At 41.1% G+C, this 20,300-nt stretch overlaps 2 protein-coding genes across 3 annotated transcripts in view; one reads left to right on the top strand and one right to left on the bottom strand.

The window, feature by feature from the left end:
* The window catches only part of LOC122178587, a 35,224-nt gene extending 23,734 nt beyond the window's left edge, over positions 1 to 11,490 (top strand). The window contains exons 10-16 of the mRNA XM_042868831.1: positions 986 to 1,007; positions 1,618 to 1,642; positions 2,252 to 2,290; positions 4,247 to 4,348; positions 5,919 to 6,024; positions 7,323 to 8,087; positions 8,792 to 11,490. Coding sequence (XP_042724765.1) covers positions 986 to 1,007; positions 1,618 to 1,642; positions 2,252 to 2,290; positions 4,247 to 4,348; positions 5,919 to 6,024; positions 7,323 to 8,087; positions 8,792 to 8,847 — 1,115 coding nt within the window. The 3' untranslated portion in view covers positions 8,848 to 11,490. The remainder of the gene's footprint in view (positions 1 to 985; positions 1,008 to 1,617; positions 1,643 to 2,251; positions 2,291 to 4,246; positions 4,349 to 5,918; positions 6,025 to 7,322; positions 8,088 to 8,791) is intronic.
* A 464-nt stretch (positions 11,491 to 11,954) lies between these two features.
* PDCD6 (programmed cell death 6) lies at positions 11,955 to 20,223 on the bottom strand. Of its 2 annotated transcripts, none has more exons than XM_042868829.1 (6): positions 20,110 to 20,223; positions 17,124 to 17,185; positions 15,546 to 15,590; positions 14,663 to 14,821; positions 14,044 to 14,153; positions 11,955 to 12,497 (listed from the first exon to the last, which is right to left on the bottom strand). In XM_042868829.1, the coding sequence occupies exons 1-6, from the start codon at positions 20,169 to 20,171 to the stop codon at positions 12,399 to 12,401; spliced, it is 537 nt and encodes a 178-aa protein (XP_042724763.1). In that variant the 5' UTR covers positions 20,172 to 20,223; the 3' UTR covers positions 11,955 to 12,398. The 2 variants fall into 2 exon arrangements, with proteins under 2 accessions (XP_042724763.1, XP_042724764.1); XM_042868830.1 differs by having other exon boundaries at positions 14,669 to 14,821.
* Positions 20,224 to 20,300: the final 77 nt, after the last annotated feature.

Raw genomic sequence — 20,300 nt, 5'->3', positions numbered from 1 at the left:
CGTCTTCATTAACAATCTGGATAATGGAATATAATACAACACTGTCAAGTTTGCAGATTACATCAAACTTTGGAAGAATGCTTAGTATGTGATAAAACAAAGTTGCCATTGAGAGGGATCTTGGGAAGCTAGACAAATGGGGTGTCAGAAACCTCCTGAATTCTGACAAAAGTAAATATGAATTCTTACATCTGTAAGATGTAAGAAAATATGTAAGTAAGTATGAATTCTTACATCAAATTCTTACATTACACCCTGCTGGATACAAACTGGACACTATTTGTATAGGGAACAAATTTTAAGAACCTACAGATTTTTATGTACAACAATGCAAGCATGTATCATCAATGTTCTCTGGATGTAATGAAGGCTGACTGCCTGGACTGCATTAGGAAGAGTGTAGCCAGCAGGTTGAGGGAAGTGGATCCTTTCCAACCTGAGCTTTTGTATGATTCTGTGGTTCTACCTGCAGAGATCCCTCCCATCCTGTTTCTGTGATTGTTTCTTCATTGGATGTCTTCTCTAAAATGTTGGCAATCTTTTTTTCTCCTGACATGCAGAAAACTCTGTGACGTACAGTGCAAATTCTTGTTGCAACTTTTCAGTATTTGTTTAACATCAGGTGATAGAAAAAAACAGAAATGAGTCTTTCAGCATCATACTGTAGGGACAAATATGTCATTTGTCCTGAGAATCAGTACAATTGCCCAGTTGCTTTCCTGGAACACATTAAGAAGTGCTAAGTTTTGTATGATGCAGTAACTGATTCTCTGAAGCACATCTACTGTCTTAAAGATAATCTTGTTTTACTGAGCTTTCCCTCCTTTCTAGTTAATATAGACTGTACTGGTCAGAGAGATTATTGGGCCTTTAAAAGACTGCCATTACTTCAGAGCCAGTTACAGATTGGTTTGAGTAATGTTTCTATTGTGGTAATATGGTGGAAACTCTACAGTGGTGCTAATTATTCTTCTTAATTTTCTAGCCCCATCAAAGAAGAAAGCAAGGTGAGATTATAACTTCTGTAGGGGAATCAAAAGAGATTTCTTTATGAGATCACTTTACTTGTTAAGTACATCTTTTCTGTAACAAATATCACGTACAGGGAATATGTATTGTCTTTCCATTGTGCTTCATTTTGTGTAAATTGTTGCTTTTTCCTGAGAGGAAAACACCTGAAATAAAATGTGATATTCAGTTTCTATGTAGCAGTGATTTTTTTTAGATGTTACATGGCTTATGCAGTTCAATAGCAGTCTGATGTACCTCTGCACGAAGATTGCAATTCAAATGTCAGGCTGTTACCGCTGTATTTGGGATGCCATTGCCTAAGGTGTAGAAAAGGCACCTATGTTCATATATGAAGGAAAAGTTTCCATTACTTTAGTCACCTTCTTTAGCTGATCTGTAGGGTTCATCAGTGCAACTGTTGTTTTTTGAGAGTCAGAGTAAAGACCTCTAAGAAATACAGTATTTTAGATACAGAAAAATGTATCCTGTATTGTTAAGTTATATACATTTGGAAATTGAAATATTTGATCCTAGACACAAAAGTAAACCTGACATTTTAGTAATCTTTTAAATGTGTCTTAGTATTTCTCTTTCTTTCTTTTTAAGGTGGGATGATGATCATAAGCATGAGGTATGTAGAAGTAATAATTCTGCATATGTCTTAACAGTTTCTTATGTTTGCTTTGCTTTTTTTTTCTTCCTGAAAACAACTGCTTTTGGGCTTCATTTCCCATTTTATTGATACTATTCCAGAAACAAAGTAACTGACCTAGTGACTAGAGTTTTATGTTCACCACACCACCAGGGAAATTAATACTGTACATCAGGGTATTGACCCATGTAGTTCATATGATTTCTGTTCGGAATCACTGAGTCTGAGACCCAGCATCTGCAGGCCAAGTACCCCAAGTTATGATGCATTCTCCACTGTTTTGCCCCTCTACAGATCAGAGATGTTCTATTCTGGAGGTTTGGTTTAAATCTGAAAATAAATATAAAGATTTATTGTCCTTTTTCTCTAATTCAATTCTAATTCAAAAGTGAAATTCTAAATGATCTCTGTATCTGACTTGAGGAGCTCTGTGCTATTTAATGTTTACGGCTGCAACATAAAAATGCTGTCTTTCATTTGTGTTGACTTTTGTTGTTGGATGAAAGATTAAACAGTCTTGTTTTGTACAGGAAGGTGTTACAAGCACTGTGTGTTCATTCTTTTGATTTTTCTTCCCCAATCCCACAGAATGATCCTTTTTGGAAACAAAAAGCTTTAGAGTTCTTGGTACGTATGCCAAATAATTGTGATAAGAATTTGGTAAGTCTTAGTAGTTGTGGAGTTTCTCCTGTGTGAAACATTGAATATTGTAACGGAGCCATTGATTACTGCTCAAATTTATTTGACTCCAACGTTAATTTCTAAGGTACTTTTTCATGGACTTTGCTTTTTTAAAAGCTCAGAACATGCTGGCTTCAGCGTGAATGGTCTCACTAGTCACTGGACCATTCTTCTCTTTGTTGAGGAGCCACCCTAACAAGCAGCTTTAGCATCACTGATGTTGCTCAAGTGCTGTGGTTTGCCCATGTCTGCTAGGGTTATTGATAAACTGAGTGATAGGAGTGAGTCTGGTCCTGCTGTCTGTGATGCTGTGACTGCTGCTGCTGTAGAACTAGATAACCAAGTGAAACTGGAAGATCTAGAGCAATGTTGTAGCTGTTGGAGTGGAGCAGTTCTGCCTCTTCAGTTGCTGTTAGCAGTGGCATAGTAAGCCTTGCTTTGTCATTAGAATCACGAAATCATAGGATCACTAAGATGGAAAGGATCTCCAAGATCATCTAGCCCAACCAGCCACCTACCACCATTTCCTCACTAAACCACGTCCTTTTTCCATCTGAATGTTTCTTGAACACCTTCAGGGATGGTGGCTCCTCCACCTCCCTGGGTAACCCATTCCAGCACCTGACCGCTCTTTCTGAGAAGATACACCTAACCTGAAACTCTCCTGGTGCAACTTGAGGCCATTCCTTCTCATATCACTAGCTATGCAGAAGATGCTGATCACTGCCTTGCTACCATGTCTTTTCAAGCAGATGTAGAGAGCAATAGGATTTCACCTGAGCTTCCTCCAGACTGAATAATCCCACTTCCTTCAGCCACTTCCCTTAGGATTTGTGCTATAGACCCCTCACAGCTTTGTTGCCCTTCTCTGAGTATGCTGCAAGGCCTCAATGTCTTTCCTGTAGTGAGGGGTCCGAAACTGAACGCAGTACTTGAGGTGTGGCCTCACCAGTGCTGAGTACAGAGGGACGATCACCTCCCTGCTCCTGCTGGCTGCACTGCTCCTGATACAAGCCAGGGCATCTGCCTGTTTGTCTTTGCCATTTTTCTCACTGAAAGTCTTAAAGTCTTTTTTTGTTAAATACCTTACATTAGGCATTATATCCTTTCATTTGAGTCTGAATTGCTTGTTTCTGCTCTGAAATAACAAGTCAGCTGTTCTGAGAGGTGTGCTTCTTTATCATCTGAAGTGTTTTTCAGTCTTTTTTTTCTTTTAGTCTATTGTTATTTATGACTTTAAGAAGAGGTATAGAAAAAAACAAGTCTGGATAATCAGTAAACTACCAAAAATGCTTGGTAGCCATTGACGTAGCTAATTTAAAGGTATCACATATATTTCATGTGGCTTCAAACTATTTCTATTCTTGTAATTTTCTGCAATCATTTATAAATTCTTACACTTACTTATTGTGATTTAATATTAAAAAAACAGATACACATAACTTTTCCTTACTGTATATAGTTATATCAGTGTCTTTTATAACTCTGTATCCCAAAAGTATACGTAGGAAAACTATGGTAGAAACTTCCATCTTTTTGTTACCAAAATAGCAGAATCAGAGGCATTGATGAAGTATCCGAACTTTACTTTTTATTCAAGTTTTGACAAGGTGCATAAATTTAACGCTTAGGTCTGCAACAGAATGTTCATCATTATCAGTATGGGTTTGGTACAGACATCAAGGGTTATGTTTTGCCTCTTATCAGGACATAATTATATTTACAGTTATGTATTTTCAAATACATGTTGTGTATGTATTTATATGTGTATTACATATTTCTTATATGTAAGTTAGTGGTCTAAGCTTGGTTATACCAAAATGAAAATATAATTGATCCGTTTGTATACATGACACTGAAGTGTCCCACTGAGGTAGCAATTCTTGCTGTGTTTCTCAACAGGAGACTTTTCACATCACCTCAGACTCAGAAGCAACACGTGTTGTTCGTGTTACACAGGAACTCACAGAAGCTTTGAAGTCCTTTTGTGAAAAGAAAGCAGTGGTAAGTGACTTCATCTTGACCAGAGTTGTAGTTGTTACCAGTGGGAGGCAAGAAGTGGGAACTAATTATGTTAACGCCCTGCCAAACTGTCACAGTTCAGAATAGGCCAACCCTCCTCATTTAAATATTTTAAAATTATTTTACAATTTTGAAGAATGAAATTCATTAATTGCTTGGCACTGCTTCTCTTAGTTCTTCATCTTGTTCCATCTGTTTTCCTTCCATTTTGCATGTGTTTCCTGCCCAGATTTATGCTCCATTTTACATCATGATGTCTGGTTATCATCCTTACTTTACATTCAGTCCCTTGCTTGATAGCTTTTCTTCTGTGATTAATCAGGCATTTAACTGTTATCCAAATGTGTCACTTTTTCTTTCATGAGAGTTTGGGTAAATGTTTTACTGGTAACTCTGCTCCCACTTGAGATCTTCAATCTCCTAAGATGAAGGCAAGTGAGATGTTCTGCCATTTTTTGGATGTGCTTACAAACCTTGACAGCTTCTTTGCATGAAAACTGAATACCCACACAGAAAAAAAGAGTGTGAAGATTGACCAGAATCTGTACAAAAATGACTATCCACCTCTGACAGCTACTGATCCATAAAATTTAGTATGTGTTTTTCTGAAAGAAATTTCAGAATGGATTCTTAAGCATTAACAGTATGCTCCGTATCAGCTGAGTGATGGTAACTCTTTACACTTTTGTCTCTAACATATGTCAATACCTTTTGGAGATCTATGCTTTCAAATTGTCATGCATTTGCTGCTCACTAAAAAAACAACAGGTCAGAAGTCTGCTTACTTGCTAGGCTACATCAGCTTGAAGGTTACCATTTCCAATTTCCTGCTAGGGGATGAGCAGTTGATTCGTATAGGAAAAATATTTCTTGCTGTTCCTATTATGGGATTTACTGTAAAGTACAAAATGGACAAGTTTAAAGACCTTTCTCATTTAAAATACAGCCTGGACTATTTTGAAAACAACAAACAAAGCAAGAAAGTGCCCTGTCTGGATTCTCTTGAAATTGTATAAAGCCTGAGAATTGTGTTGGCATTGAAAATAGGCGAGGGCCTTGAAAAGCATTCGCAAAGAGGAAGCTTAAGTTAACAGTATCTGGCATGTGTCTTTGCAGTATTCTGTTTTTCTGTTTCCTATATATGCCACATTGGCACGTGAGTAAAATGCATTTCTCATGAGCTGGTTAAAAATTGTCATTTAATCTCAGGCAGTAGTTGAGCCTTCCATTCTGCATTCCCTAGCTAGAGACAGGATTTGCATATGCACCAGTTTTATATTTTAGCCAGGCGATGTCAAGGGACAGTAAAGAAATCTGGAACAAGTGGTATTGGCATCCTCATTCCTCACTCTGTTCTCCAGGTTCATACTTCTTAAAAAGTGCTTTCTAATTGTAGTGCAGTGTGGTAATTGAAACCAACAGAGCAAAACATTCTTCAAATGGAGTTCGCTGCCACCTAAAATTGTACTCTGCTAACTTTCTATGATGAAATTTTTTGAATGCTGTACATTTCAGCTTAAAAACAGACATTCTACACTTTTGCTTAATCTAGGTGAATTATACTAACAGACTGAGGCCATTGATGCCAGTGTCTCGAGGTGGATTTCCTGCAAGAAGAAACTTCACCAAACCTTATAAGCCATATGGAAAATACAAAGGTAATGTAGACTCTTTGGTCTTCTAGTATTCTGCTCCTAATTTATTTTCATGGCCAGCCATAGTGCTTTTTTACTAGAATGCTGTGTCACTTTGTCCTCTGAGTCAGTTCAAGCTATCATTTTCTGAAGCTTTCATGACTTCAACCCTGTCAGTCTGGGAACATTCCGTCTCACTGAGATATAATATTACAAAGAATAGAGGTCACTGGAAATCCAAGCAGTAGCATCTGCCTAGCTCACTGTGAAGGCTGGCATATCAAGGTGTCTTCAGAGAGGAATTTCCCATTTTTACATTGAATGCTTCTGCTGATACTGCTAGGGGATGCAATGAAAGAGGTTCTAGCTTGCTTCTTTTGGCTACTGGCCTTCTAATTATTTGATAATGAGTTGCCCCTCTGTCCCACAAATCTTGGGGTGCGCAGAAACTTGGTAAGAAAGGATGTAAGGGTAAGCTGGAAAAGTAGAGCTTTGGCAAATTTTTGGTTGACTGTATTTTTAGAGGCTAGGAAGACTTGAATTTTTGTAAATCTTTGTTTCAGTGTTTGCTGCAGAACTGATATATTTAAGAAGAAAACAAACACTGGGAGGAAATGATGTGATTTAAGCTAACCCATTTTATTTCATATCCACAGCAGCTAAAGAGCACGTGTGCTAAAATCAGAAGTGTTGAGGCACACTGGCTCATTATTTATAATTATTCTTACATAAAGTTAATGTTTCCTGACCCCTTTGATCTCTCTTAGATACATCTTACCTGAGAGGCCTTCGGTGATAATTCCACTGGTTGATTTTTATCATGCTTTGACAGTAAAGCAAAATACGGTTGAATTCAGATTATTTATTATGTAATTAGTTGGGTTGAGTCAGTTATTTCCCTTCTGTTATTCTTTGTTCAGCTTTGTAGCACAAAAGCTGATGTTTTCTAACCCAGTAAATAGTCAGATAAAAAGGGGCTTGTAATGAATTAAACCTATTTTGCAAACAGTTGTCCCAGATGTATGTAATGAATTAGAAGAAAAATAAAGCAGAAAAGTCACCCAAACTACACTGGTTATGTTCAGTCATTTGGTTCTGTGTGAAAATACTTCAGAAAGTGCCACTGAAAACTCTGTGTGCCCTATTTAGCATGAAGGTTTTCGGGTGGAAAGATGGAAGGACTCAGGTGAGGTACAAAGGTGGGAAATGTGGAAACAGGAAAAAAATGCTTTATGAAACGTAAGAACAGTTGTCTTTTTGGTTGGTATTTTCCTTAATCTCTGATGCCCTTCCTTACGTTGTGTATTTATTTTTTTATTTAGGAAATTTTAACTGGAATCAACGCTTTTTCTCTCAGTATGAACAGTGTGCTGCAGATAATTCTTTTGCTTCTGCCAACTCACACAGTTACCAAAATGATGATGGATCATCTTCCTGTGGACTAAGATCTGCTGACTCTGCAGTGATGTCAGCACTCAGGGACTCTCTTGCTCTCCAGACTGGAAGTTCTGCTGGTGGTATCAGTGAGTGGCTGAGGCAGTTCAACCAGTCTGCTTCTAACAACAATCCAGCCCTTGGGGCCTCTTCTTATGCGACAGGTTCTGTGAATGAGTACTCAGCAGAGTATACGCCCAAAGATGTGCAAGGAGATAAGCTCCCTGGTAACAGAATGCCATATGACAGGGAAGGTGCAAGTTGGAGGAATCGACCAACGTGTAGCAATGCAAGGGGTATAAGTGATAAGAGATTACCGTATCCCAATTCTTCACATCCGTCGTCTGGAAGATACTCAACAAACTATTCTTCGCAAAGCTATTTCTCTTACAAGAGTGATGGGGCTGTGAATTCTTGTACGTTTTCTACAAATTCTGCTTTTTCAAGAAGAGGTGGCTCTAGGTGGAACCAGAACTCTAGGTGGAACCAGCGTCCTAACTGGAACCGGGACTCAAACTGGAACCAGGGCTGTAGCTGGAACCGGGACTCAAACTGGAACCAGGGCTCTAGCTGGAACCGGGACTCTAGCTGGAACAAGGAATCTAACTGGAACTGGGAATCTAGGTGTCGAGAATATAGGCATGAGAAATCAGGTGATAAAAGTGATTGGGGTTCACATCACTGTTCCTTCCCTGGCAGTGGCTTGTACACAGATAATGAGCAGTTCAGAAGCTCAGATAAGATGTTTGGTGAAGATGCTGTTGGTCCTGCTCCCAGTGTTTTGAACAGGCTGGAAGGAAAAGATATACCTATGATGACTGGGGTGCTCAGACAGCTGGCTTCATGTTATCCAGCAATTGTAAGATTGTGATTAGTGAAGTGAAGTTTCCCGAATTGAAAGTTTTGTTTGGATCATCTTGCTAGCTATCTGTTCTATTGGGGAAGGGGATACATTGGCATAGATTAAAAAAGAAAAAAATGTGCAGAACCAAACTTGGGTGGAATTGTTGAAAGTATGCAAAATGGATCAAATGCATTGGGACAGCAAAACAAATGTTGCCAAAGAGCTGATTTGTTATCTGATTTTTTTTTTTTTTTTTTTTCCATTTGGAAAAATACTCCTTTATGTTAGAAAAGTTTCTGCTTTGGAAATAGATTGTAAAATATTTCAAGGCCATTGGACATGTCCTGTCATACAGCTGCCTTTGGGTGTGACTTTGGACAAATCTAAGTTGTGCTTATGTACGAGAACCAGGAAAGTCAGTTAGCAGTAAAGCTTTCATTTAAGTATCTCTGATGTATTGTGTGAGATAACGTGAAAAAGAAATAACTTTGTTTTTTAATTTCCCCTTTCTAGAACTAAATATTCAGATGCTAGCCAGTGTGCTAATAGAAGCTAGAGGAAAAGATTAAGGAACAACAGCAGCTGAACTGGAAGCAGATGAACAGACTCAAGAATCTCCGTATCTTGGATTTCAGGAAAGAGACTGCATTTAAGTGTGTTTTTGGAAGGGGAAAGGGAGGTAGAGTGTTATCTTTTTTATGATATTAAATGTAGGTGGAACACAAACTTGCACATAATGGAGGTGAATACTATTTTTTTTTTTTTAGGCTTTTTTAAATGTATTTGTTACATCTTAGTGTATTGCAGAAAAATCTTCTGTTATTTTTTTTAATAACATTAACATATGTTAATGTTTTAACGACCTTCCCCACTCAGAAAAAAGAGGTTTGCTTTTATGTTAATTTTTGGGGGAAGAACACTCACTGAAAATACAGATCTGTTGTTTGAAAATCCAAATGTGCTGCTCTTCACACAAATTTCAGGTCAGTTCAGTTAACTTAAGCCTTTATAGTTGGGATGTTTGTAGAAATAGATACACTACATTTCTGTTTAATGAGAGTGTGACGGTATTTCGTTTTATTTTTGCAGAGCAGAGACGTACAATATCTGAGCTTTTATATCCTGTTGAGAATGAAACTTGTGAATCAACTTAAAAATTCATTTTATAAATGGATCCATGCTGAAATGGGAAATTCTTCATTCTTTGTGCTGACAAAAGCATACTGAGACATAGTAGAACCCATATGGCAATTGCATAATAATAGGGGAAACTAAATAATCAAAATGACACACTAACAGAAATGAGCACCAGTTCATTGTGTTTACCAGTGGTCTGTACTTACATTTCTTCTCTCTGCACTTCTGAGCTGTAAGCTCACCAGTGCTTACCTTTAGATGTCTGCTGTGTATAATATATAGCTAATGTGGGGCTAAGGAAAAGGACTAGCTTGAGACAGTTTACTCCCGGTACCCTGCTCTCCTTTTCACTGCTCTGTTATGGGCTGTCATCTTTCTTTCTAACCATAGCTGGAGTATTTTTCTCTGCACATTAAATACTTGTGCTGAACTCAGGTTTGTCTTCATAAGCTATACTAATATATTTTTGCATTCACAAAAAATAACTTTTTGGACGTCGTCACGTAAATTTGTAACACAAGAGCAACAAAGCAATTGATGATAGGGCACACGCACTTGATTCTCTAAAATTCTATTCTTGTTTGGACTGTGCATCAGAATCCATCTGCTTTCCTTTTTCTTCACTGCCTCCTTTTCTCCAGGAAGTGTAGTGCAAGTAAGTTCCTGGAAACAGAAAAACTGAATGAGAGTTAAGGTTTTTTCAGCTGAGGTCTTCATATAGAGGGTTTTTCTTTCTACTTTTGATTCCTTGTGGGATTTTACTGTCAGTACTGTATATTCCAGTGGCAAGTGGCTGAATGATCTCTTCCCCAAGAAAGATGCTCTTTCTTCCTCCACGTTCCCTTCTTATTTTTTGCTCTGGGGAACAGTTCCTGTTCTTGCCTGTTGCACAGGATGAGTGGTCTCCCAGCAGGGGAGGGAAGTTGTGTCATCCTTTCAGTCACTTCTCCAATAGTCTTATATAAGAGAAGACCTCGTCCTGTTTCTGTTTTCCTGTGTTGGCCAATTTCCCCGAGTCAGCTTCTGGCTACTTGCTCCCAAGGAACCTCTGTGCCCTGTCTTGCCCCCGTGTAGTAGAGCACTGGAACAGAACGAGTGCTGTGTGTGTTCCTGTTTCTCTGGGCACTGGGCCTTCTTTGGGAAAGAAGCTTTACAAGGTAGGTATTGATAGGCTGCAGACCGCACTGCAGATGTTTGCCATCCTTCAGCAGCAGTACAGCTACACCACGCCCTTGGGCACCAGGGCAATGTTTCTGAAGGTGTACCAGAGCCTTTTGAACCAATTTTAATTTTCCTTCAAACACCAGTGATAAAAATCTGGGATCGAACATGCTTTAGGGGTAGCTTGTGTATTTCCCAGCCGAGTTCTTGTTATTGTTACTTGCTTTTTCTTCAGAAGCAGCTCTCCCCCTGAGCTGAGGCATTCCAGTTGGTCACTGGTGATTTTTCTACACCAGTACAGCTTCTTTAGGAAGTGCTGGCTCCAGTTCTACAGCAGTGAAATATGATGATGCTGGCTGAAAAAGAATGACTTGACTTCCTTCACAGGCCACAACCTGGGTAATTCCTCTGATGTCAGCTTTTCTGGTTTTAGCTTTGCAACCTTGGACCTGTGAATGATCCTAGATGTATTGGGTTTCATTTGGTCAGGAGAATTATCGAGGGGGACAAATTCCTTTGCAGGAAGGGAGCAGGAAGCTCTTTCCAGTGGAGCATCTCAACGGGAAGCTCTTCAAGTGGTCTCTGATATTGGTTCGTCACTGTCTGTTCCCCCAGCATCTCACAGGAGCAGCCCATTGGAGGCTAAGGACACCTTTTAGGTGTTCAGAGTCCTTTATGAGAACCTCTTATTTCCCAATGTCTGTGCTGTAACCATTTGTCAGTGATATTTCATAGAAAGATGCTTAGAAAATGTTACCAGTGTCACTAAGGATCTGTTGCATCATTACTGGACAACTGGTGGTAGTTTTTCTGCCCCAAAGCTGCCAGATACTATGTAAATATATCTTGAAGAATAACAGCTTTGGGTAGAGGAGGTTTAAGATTTTCTTTCAGAGTAATCCTAGGGAGCTTGTTAACTTTTACTTCTTCCAGGTTGCTTCTTGAAAGCAACTGCGTAAAAGGAACCCTAAGTAAGTGCTTTTAATATATTTCTGCTTGTTTTCTGTTTGTAAATGTTGAGATTGAAAGGTTTTGAGAATGCTTGACCATCAGGGCTGCTGCAGAATGGATGCTTCACGCAAAAGGAAAGATTATTTGCATTAAGAGGGAACCGTATATCCAGAGGATTTAAGAGTTTGAAGGGAATTAACTGAAGAAGATGCAGCATTGGAAATTAATGTGAAGAAGTTATCTTTACAAATGGCCTAAGGATACCCTGAAAGAAGCAGCTAGAAAGTAAAGACAGAAAGCAGAGAAGAAAAGGCCATCCCTCTTAACTGAGAGGGACCATGAACTATAAAAACAAACAAAAAAAGCAACCTGCAACACAGGAACACAGCCACGACCCTCCAAAAAACTGTACAAATGTAGACTGTACATGTTGGTCTAACATTTTTACTTCATTTTAAGTTCTGTATTAAAAATTAATACATTATACTCTTATAAAAGTAAGGCACATGCAAAACATGTTGTGCAACTTCGGAGTTTTGACTCTTACCAACTAACAAGCATTATTTTAATTCGGCATTTCTAAAGTGTCCTTTGTCCCCATGCAGGATATGTGGAAGAAAGTTAAGTCAGACAGGGCACCAGTTACGTCTAGATTCTGTGCTTTGTGTGCTACAGTAAGCATGATATGGCTGATCTTAGAGTTGTAAGACACAAAACCAAACATTGATTCTAAAAGCGATGATGACGTACATACAAAATTTACGGATGTGAAATTATATCCATTACAATACAGCAATTATCTTATTCAGTACACGATGATTTGGCAACTCCAGTTTGTGTAATGCCAGCGGGGGCTTCTTAGATGTCAATGTCATACAATGCTGAAGACCATACAGAGGTACTGCTCGTAGGACACCTGAATCCAGCCATCCTGATCAGTATCATAACGTCGGAATACATCAGTCAGCCTCTAAAGATGTGGAGAAAGAAAAAACATCTTTGTGTACAGGGAAGGATCAGACTGCCACACTTTCATGTATGAATGCTGCTGCTTTGTGCCTTTTGTAGACATGACATGGTGTCAGGCACACAGAGGGAGCTCTTTGCTGTGTTTCATGCTTGAGCTGTTCAGTGGATCTGATTCTGTGATCTCAGGACACACCTAAGCCTATCTAAGCTTTTATTTATAAGCCAGAACACTTTTTATAGCTGGCTCTTCAGGAGCTGGGAACAAAGCAAAATTCTTGCTACCTTTGAGAGTCAGCTGCAGACAGGAGCTGAAGAGTACTATTACTAGTTATCTATCCCAGTCCACTCAATGCATCACTAATATCTCAGCTGTCTCTGAACAATCCCCCAGAGGACAGGCAGTGCTGGCAGCAGACCAGAACAGCTACCTCTGGTTTCACTAACAGCACATGAATGATGAGCAATGGCAAAGCCCTCTTTGCTAGAATTTAAGTTGATAGCAAATCAAAATTGGCTCATATTTGCAAGTGAATATAAAAGCAATACATGCTTCAGCAGCAGCATTTGACTTAAGGCTACAAACATAAAGCTAAAGAAGAACAAAGCACTTAGGCAGATAATGAGGATCCCAATTACACAGAATCAGAGTTGCGGGGTTGGAAGGAACCTCTGGAGACAACATCTAAGTCCGACCTTCGAGACTTGTTTCTCTTCTTATTGCGTGCTAGAAGCTAGCTTAAGGTACAGTGGAAACACTAGATGTGTTAAGAAAAAAAAGGAAAACTTCTTCCATTCTCTTACTAAAATTCAGCTTGACCTTTGCTGCAGTTTCCCAGCTTCTCCTCAGAGTCTCGCCTACATTTCAGAAAGGCTAGAGACACTTACATAAACCATTCATTGACTTCTTTCTAAACAGAAGAATATATCTGCAGAGGGACAGCCTCTTTCCTTTTTTTCTTGCTCCCCATAAACATTCCTGTAACTGAAAGGGTGGGTTGGTTTTCTGTTGCTGTTTGGTTTTTGTTTCATTTTGTTTAAAATGTCTTTTACTACCATTGCCCCTTCAGGAACAGCAGAGATGAAAGATCAAATAATTTAGCTGTTAGGTCAAAAATCTTGTAAATCAGAGCCTTAGACTGAAATAGAAAATCCTCACAACTTAGATTGCAGGAACATCTTTTTGGAGTACACTCAAGAGGGCAACATGGGACATAACACACTCCAGCTTGAATGCATCCAAGACCCAAAGAAACTGTGTATATCATAGCTAATGAAAAGAACACCAAATGAGGCTGTATTTCATTTTTTCACCCCATTAAAAATACTTAAGAGGTCAAAAACAGCTTCAGATTTACTTATATGGGATGCAAATAGATAATGAGTGAAGATCTACAGCTGGGGATGTTTCTAGCTCTCGTGCACTTTATTGAAGTGGATCGTTAGTCATAAGCAAGTTCTAGTTCCAGTATTATAAAGCGAGAACCATAAAAGTTGAACACAACTTTGTTTTTTTTCAATTGCCATTAAAAGTACATCTCCTTTCTTACCTGTAAAACAACACAGCACTGAATAAAGTCATCGAAAGCAACTTGGCCTCTTCCCTGTCTGTCAAACTTCCGAATAAGGGTATCGTAGAACTGATCAGACAGCCGGTAACCTTGGACAAGAGAAATCCTTTAGGATGATTCAATTACTACAGTGTTTCTGGACAGAGTGCTGGGTTGTTCAGCAGGCGTGGGCAACAGAAGCAGAAAACAGAAGTTACGTGAGACTTGTTTTTTCCTGCTGTCTACTGAACAACACAGGTGCACAAACAGAAGGCATGCAATATAAACCATGCTCAATAACAACAGTTACACACGGTATAGTAAACATCATTATGGATTAAAGTGACCATTGATTTACTCACAGAATGGAAAAAACAGTTCACACACGTACTAGCACGTGCACTTTCATTTCCTGCATAAAGGGAAATACTTCTAAAAAGCAAGCCAACAATGCAGGGTTGCAACTGTGGCAGTGTCAGTAAGAGGCCCCTCGTCCTGCTGCCTTTCGCATGTCTCATTTCTATTTCTAGTCATGGGTCCCAGCAGTAGAGCCCCAACAATACCAAGGTCACTGGATGACGTAATCCAATCATAAAAACTGTAATTACAAATGAATTACCAAAACCTGTTAGTGCTTGCTTTAGTTCATTTTTGTCAATCATTCCAGAATTGTCTCTGTCATACGTTCGAAAGACATTCTGCCAATCTGTGATGTACTTCCAGACTCCACTGAATTCATTGAAATTCACACCACCTTTGTTCTCTCTGTCAAACATGCCTGAAATAAAAAAAGCCATGTAAGAACCTCAGCTCTGCCAAGTCTTGAGGAAGGTCTGCTGGTATTTTAAGAAAGAAATGAGTGCTTTAGGGAGTACTGAAAACAGGTGAGGAATTACCAAAGTGATATTTAAGTCATTCACCAAAGGAGGAAAGGATAAAGCAAGAAAATCAGAGTGAGTTACAGAATATTTATTTTTCCTGTGTTTTCATTTCCAGTTTCAAAGCATTCAGGGTTTGACTGATAATCCAGTGACAAAATGAGAAAGGACTCATTTTCTTAAGACCCATGAAAAAGCCTACAACATCTACGGACTGCCAGAAGCACTGGAACATTGATTACAGATACCATCCCCTTCACGGAGATTGCATTGCACATTGGATGGAATTCTGACTGCTGCTGAGCAAGTTTTAAACACAGGGCATTCATTTACAGTTCAAAAGGGTCAATACTTCAGTTCATATCTTACAACTACTGAGGAAAAAAGAACAAGACTTAGAAAACCATGGATTCTTTACAGTCGCAGACCAGCTCACCGACACCACAACCAGACTGGTTCATCAGACCTTTAAATGTGCATTCAACTTTACAATAGAAAAACATAATGTACAAGCACTGTGATAACTGTATGTATTTGTTTCTCTGAAAATAGTCTGCAACAACTGCTTTCTCAAACTGGAGCTGAAAAACCAACAGTCTTTGCACAGCACGCAGCCATACTCACCAAGAATTGACCTGACTGTCGCTGGATTGAATGGAGTCCACGTGCCTGAAACAGAAAGAATTACTTTGTTCCTCCAGGCAACATTCAAAAAAGGCAACTGAACAACAAGCAAACAAAAACCCACAGGAACCATAAGTAGTGAATTCTGAGCTAAGCAAGTCAGTTCCTCGATGTTTAACAAAGCTGCTTTGAAGTAACTGTGGTCTTGATGACTTCTGACAATGCTTTACTGACATTGCATAGAAACCCAACATTTTTCAGGCTGCACAAAAAAAAAGAAAAACAAACAAAAAAAAACCCAAACCTAAAATGCAAACTAAAATCCAGCTGAGAACCAAAGCCTTAGAAGAACCAAGAATAAGTTTTTTCTTCCCAGGTTGTCGGGAGTCTCACTCGTTTCTCATCAGTAAAACTAAAAATCTGACTATTTCCTATTCTACAGATGGGTCACTCCAGGACATTGAGTGAAAAGCACAGGTTCTTAACATCACAGAGCCACACAGTGCAACAGTTGAGTTTTGTATAAATCCCCTCTCCATGCTGAATTAAAAGCATTGTTTAAATCAGCGTTTTCAGGCCAAGAAATGTTACTGCTTAGACAGGCCTGAGCACAGCCATGTGAAGAGGAGCTTTGGACTTCTGTGAACAGCTGCTACTGAATGTGGAAAGGCTACTTGCTTTGGACCAGTTTTCACTGGGTTGGAAACACTGCGGAGTTCTAAGGAGCAGAGTATGTTAACTTATTGCATGTAGAAAATTTCAATAGACAGATTCCATACAGAGAAACCATAGCAACTTCAGTGCTGAAGAACTGCACTGATTTCAGCTTGTTCAGCCAGCCAGCAACAGACTGCCTCCTCCTCCCCTGACACAACGAATACCTGGACATGTCAGCGCAGGAGAGAAAATAAAACAACAAGAGGCAACGAGGCAGCACAGGATTTTACTATGCAAATAACTCTACTATGCAATAACCCACCCTTCCCAGATACACATACTGCTATTTGCATAAATTTGACATGTTGAAAAGCTGATTGTCAAGAACACATTGAACTTCAATATACAGTGAGAACAGTGAATACTTTCTTAGTATTACGTCCTTTTGGCCCATGTTGGACTGTGACGCACAACCCTCCACAGAGGATATATTCTGGAAAGAAACCAACACCACCACCCCGAATCACCAGAAGGAAGGAAAATGTGACTACAGGAAAAAAAGTCTTCTGTTTTTATTTGGCTTCCTCGAGTTATTTGAGCATGCCCTAGTTAACAATTCAAGCTAGGTCTGAAGTACACCTTTCTACTTGGTTAGGAAAAAAAGTGGGAAGAAAAATGCCTCATTTAAAAATAAAAAATTGCCACCTTCACTTCCTGCACCGTACTGAATGAAAAGCTCTCACGTGCAGGAAAAAGGCTGGCTGTAAATGTCTGACCTTTGCTCTGGTTCAGAAGGAGAGGTGCAGTGGAGATGAGCGCGGAGCAAAAAGTCAGGAACAAATGAGTCAAGTAGTCAGACTGGCATGAAATGTAGCATGAAGTCCACAATAGGCCTCCTTCCCCTTTTACAGACTTACTTACCATTGGATAGTGCCTGCTGAAGCTCTGTATCTGAGATTACTCCACTCCTGTCTTTATCAACCCTGGAGGAAGGGAGAAAAAGTGGCATACCTTAAGTTGCTGAAATTAAAAGGATTTAGCTACAAGCCTCAGCATTTCTATTCTTACCAAATAAAATGCAAATAGGATTCATCTTAAAAAAAATATAAAAAATAATCACTGTTTAGTCAGTCACAGCCACTGCAAATTAAATGCTTCGCTCACACTGATAAGACATTCTGGATATGAGTTAAGAAAGCTCTGAGTTTTCTCCATAAGAATGCATGACACACAAACACACTGACAACGGAACAGTTTGGGCGTAACTCAAGGAGGCAGCTTCCCTCTGTTTCACAGAATCACAGAATTGTAGGGGTTGGAAGGGACCTCCAGAGATCATTGAGTCCAACCCCCCTGCCAAAGCAGGTTCCCTACAGTAGGTCGCACAGGTAGGCATCCAGGATTTCACACAAGGGCTTTCCCCCTGCACCTGACAGTTTACCCCCTCTCCGTTCCAACCATTCCAAAGTCCTGCCTCACTGATCCCTATGCAGAAGCAGAGGCTCCTTTTGGAGCAGCTGGGGCTGCTCTGAGCTGACATGAGCAGCACGGGGCTCTGCTCACAGATCCACCCCAGGCCCCACTACCAAACCTTGCCATGTAAGCCTAGCAGAGCTACAGTCTGCTTATCTTGCTCTTGACCATCAGTCAGCTTAGAGCAGATCCTGCCCCTGTACTCAGCATTGGTGAGGCCTCACCTCAAGTACTGTGTTCAGTTTTGGCACCTCAGTACAAAAAGGACATTGAGGTGCTGGAGCAGGTCCAAAGAAGGGCAACAAGGCTTGTGAAGGGCTTGGAGAATGTGCCCTATGAGGAGAGACTGAAGGAACTGGGGCTGTTCAGTCTGGGGAAAAGGAGGCTGAGGGAAGCCTTATCGCTGTCTTCCAATAACTGAAAGGTGCTTACAGCAAGAGCAGGGTTGGTTTATTCTCACTGGTGACAGGACAAGGGGAAATGGCCACAAGTTGCACCAGGATAAGTTTAGGTTGGATATCAGGAAAAACTTCTTTACAGAAAGGGTTGTTAAGCACTGGAATAGACTCCCCAAGGAGGTAGTTGAGTCCCCATCCCTGGATGTGTTTAAAAACCATTTGGAGGTGGTGCTCAGGAACATGATTTAGCAGGGGGCTGTTAGAGTTAGGATAGTATCACAGAATTGTAGGGGTTGGAAGGGACCGCCAGAGATCATCGAGTCCAACCCCCCTGCCAAAGCAGGTTCCCTACTCCAAGTCGCACAGGTAGGCATCCAGGCAGGTCTTGAACATCTCCAGAGAAGGAGACTCCACCACCTCCCTGGGCAGCCTGTTCCAGTGCTCCGTCACCTCACTGTAAAGAAGTTCTTGCGCACATTTGTGCAGGTTGTGATTGGACTCGATGATCTTTAAGGTCTTTTCCAACCTGAGCAATTCTACAATTCCACGAATCTTCCTCACAGCCACCAGGTATCTATTCTGGAATTCAGCTACCCACAGTACAGCAATTAGGATCCAACCGTGAAGGTGACACGGCTTGGGCACTGAGTACTGCAAGGTGCTCCTACCAAGCCTTCACAGGCTTAGCTCTTGCTGCAAGAATCCGCCACGACATCTGGAATGCGCATTTGTGCTTTGTTAGTAGAAAAAGAAACAGATGCCTTAAAAATACCCAAACATTAGTATGTGTAACTAGAAACTGAAGCCTGTGCTTCAGCTGATCATTTACCCTCTGTTCCCCTAAGATGCTCTTGAATGTATTGAACAAAGATCCCAGAACTGCTGCATCTATCAGTGCAACAGAAAACCACACGCTTTCCCCTTCAGCCAGTTATTTATACACCAAAGGATTTTCCCTTTCATTCTATGCCTGCCAGATTTCTCTAAAGCTGTTTGATGCTTATTTATGTCGAAAGCCTCTTTGGAAACTATTTGGACTACATAAACTGTAGCAGTTTTATCCATATCTATAACCAATCCCTTGTCCAACACACTCATACAGTGGTAGCCTTGCTAGCTGCATTATTTAAAATGGTTCTACTGGTGGAGAAGGCAGAACATCCACCTGCTTCCTTCTGGACCAGCTGAAATTGGGAAATAGCACCACACGTATTTCCTTCAAGTTCTCAGATAAAGTGCTTTTACACAAGGGTGGTGGACAACTGTCACCTCTCTGAGTCACTCCTGTATTAGGCCAGGCAATAACTCTTACTCACTGCTGATCCAAACCTAGCACTCTTTGAATCACAGAATGGCTTGGGTTGGAAGGATCCTCAAATCCCACCCAGCCCCACCCTGTGCTGTAGGCAGGGCTGCCCCCCAGCTGCTCAGGCCCCATCCAATCTGGCCTTGAGTGTCTGCAGGAATGGGGCACCACAGCTTCTCTGGGCAGCTGTGCCAGCGCCCTCTCACTGCCCTTTGAACGAAGAATTTCCTCCTAACATCCGATCTAAATCACTCTTCCTTTAGTTTAAAGCCATTCTCCCTTGCCCTATCACTACCTACCGGTGTAAAAAGTCAGCCTCCCCCCTGCTTATAAGCTCCTCTCAGGTAGCAGAAAGTCCCCCCGAAGCCTTCTCTTCCCCAGTCTGAACACACCCAGAGCCCGCTTACTCCATACCCGGCCTCCCTGTTACCGGAGCCCAGACGGACCCGTTGACACATCTCCCACAAAACGGGCCCGAGGGACGAGCTTCCCCAGGCTCTTCACCCTCCACAGACTGCGGCACTCCCGGATTCCCAGCAGGTAACCTCCCTCGCTCTACCCCGCCTCCCCCAGCCCTCCTTACAGCTCTCCCTTGGATTCCCGCCGCGGGAACGCAGCCGCAAAACTCGGCCGACGCCCAGCGCCCGTCAGAGGCGTCCAGCCCCCTCCCAAAGCCCGCTCGCTCCCCGTACCAGCTCGGCGAGCGACACCGAGCCCTCCGCGGCCTCACCTCTGGAAGACGTTCCACAAGAACGAGGGATCGGGAAGCCCCATTCCGTGAGGCGCAGCCATAACGGCCGCCCCAACCCGGACAGCGCGAGCTTTATTCCGCTTCCGGGGGCGGGCCGAGCGGGCGCGGAGTGACGTCACCAGACCGCGCCCACGCGGGGAAGCACGAGGAAAGGCGCGTGACGCCCGTCG

The sequence above is a fragment of the Lagopus leucura genome, unplaced genomic scaffold (genome assembly GCF_019238085.1).
Source record: "Lagopus leucura isolate 7727_CA_CO unplaced genomic scaffold, USGS_WTPT01 Super-Scaffold_100002, whole genome shotgun sequence".
Classification (NCBI taxonomy): Eukaryota; Metazoa; Chordata; class Aves; order Galliformes; family Phasianidae; genus Lagopus; species Lagopus leucura.
This window is presented reverse-complemented; position numbering and strand designations above follow the sequence as displayed.

What these genes read in the sequence shown, in the direction of transcription:
- PDCD6 (XM_042868829.1), bottom strand. Translation starts at nt 20,171, where the DNA reads ATGGCTGCGCCTCACGGAATGGGGCTTCCCGATCCCTCGTTCTTGTGG. An exon ending in TTGTGGAACGTCTTCCAGAG is followed by an intron (nt 17,186 to 20,109) that starts GTGAGGCCGCGG and finishes CCCTTCCTCCAG; the next exon opens with GGTTGATAAAGACAGGAGTG. An exon ending in GACAGTCAGGTCAATTCTTG is followed by an intron (nt 14,822 to 15,545) that starts GTGAGTATGGCT and finishes TTTTTATTTCAG; the next exon opens with GCATGTTTGACAGAGAGAAC.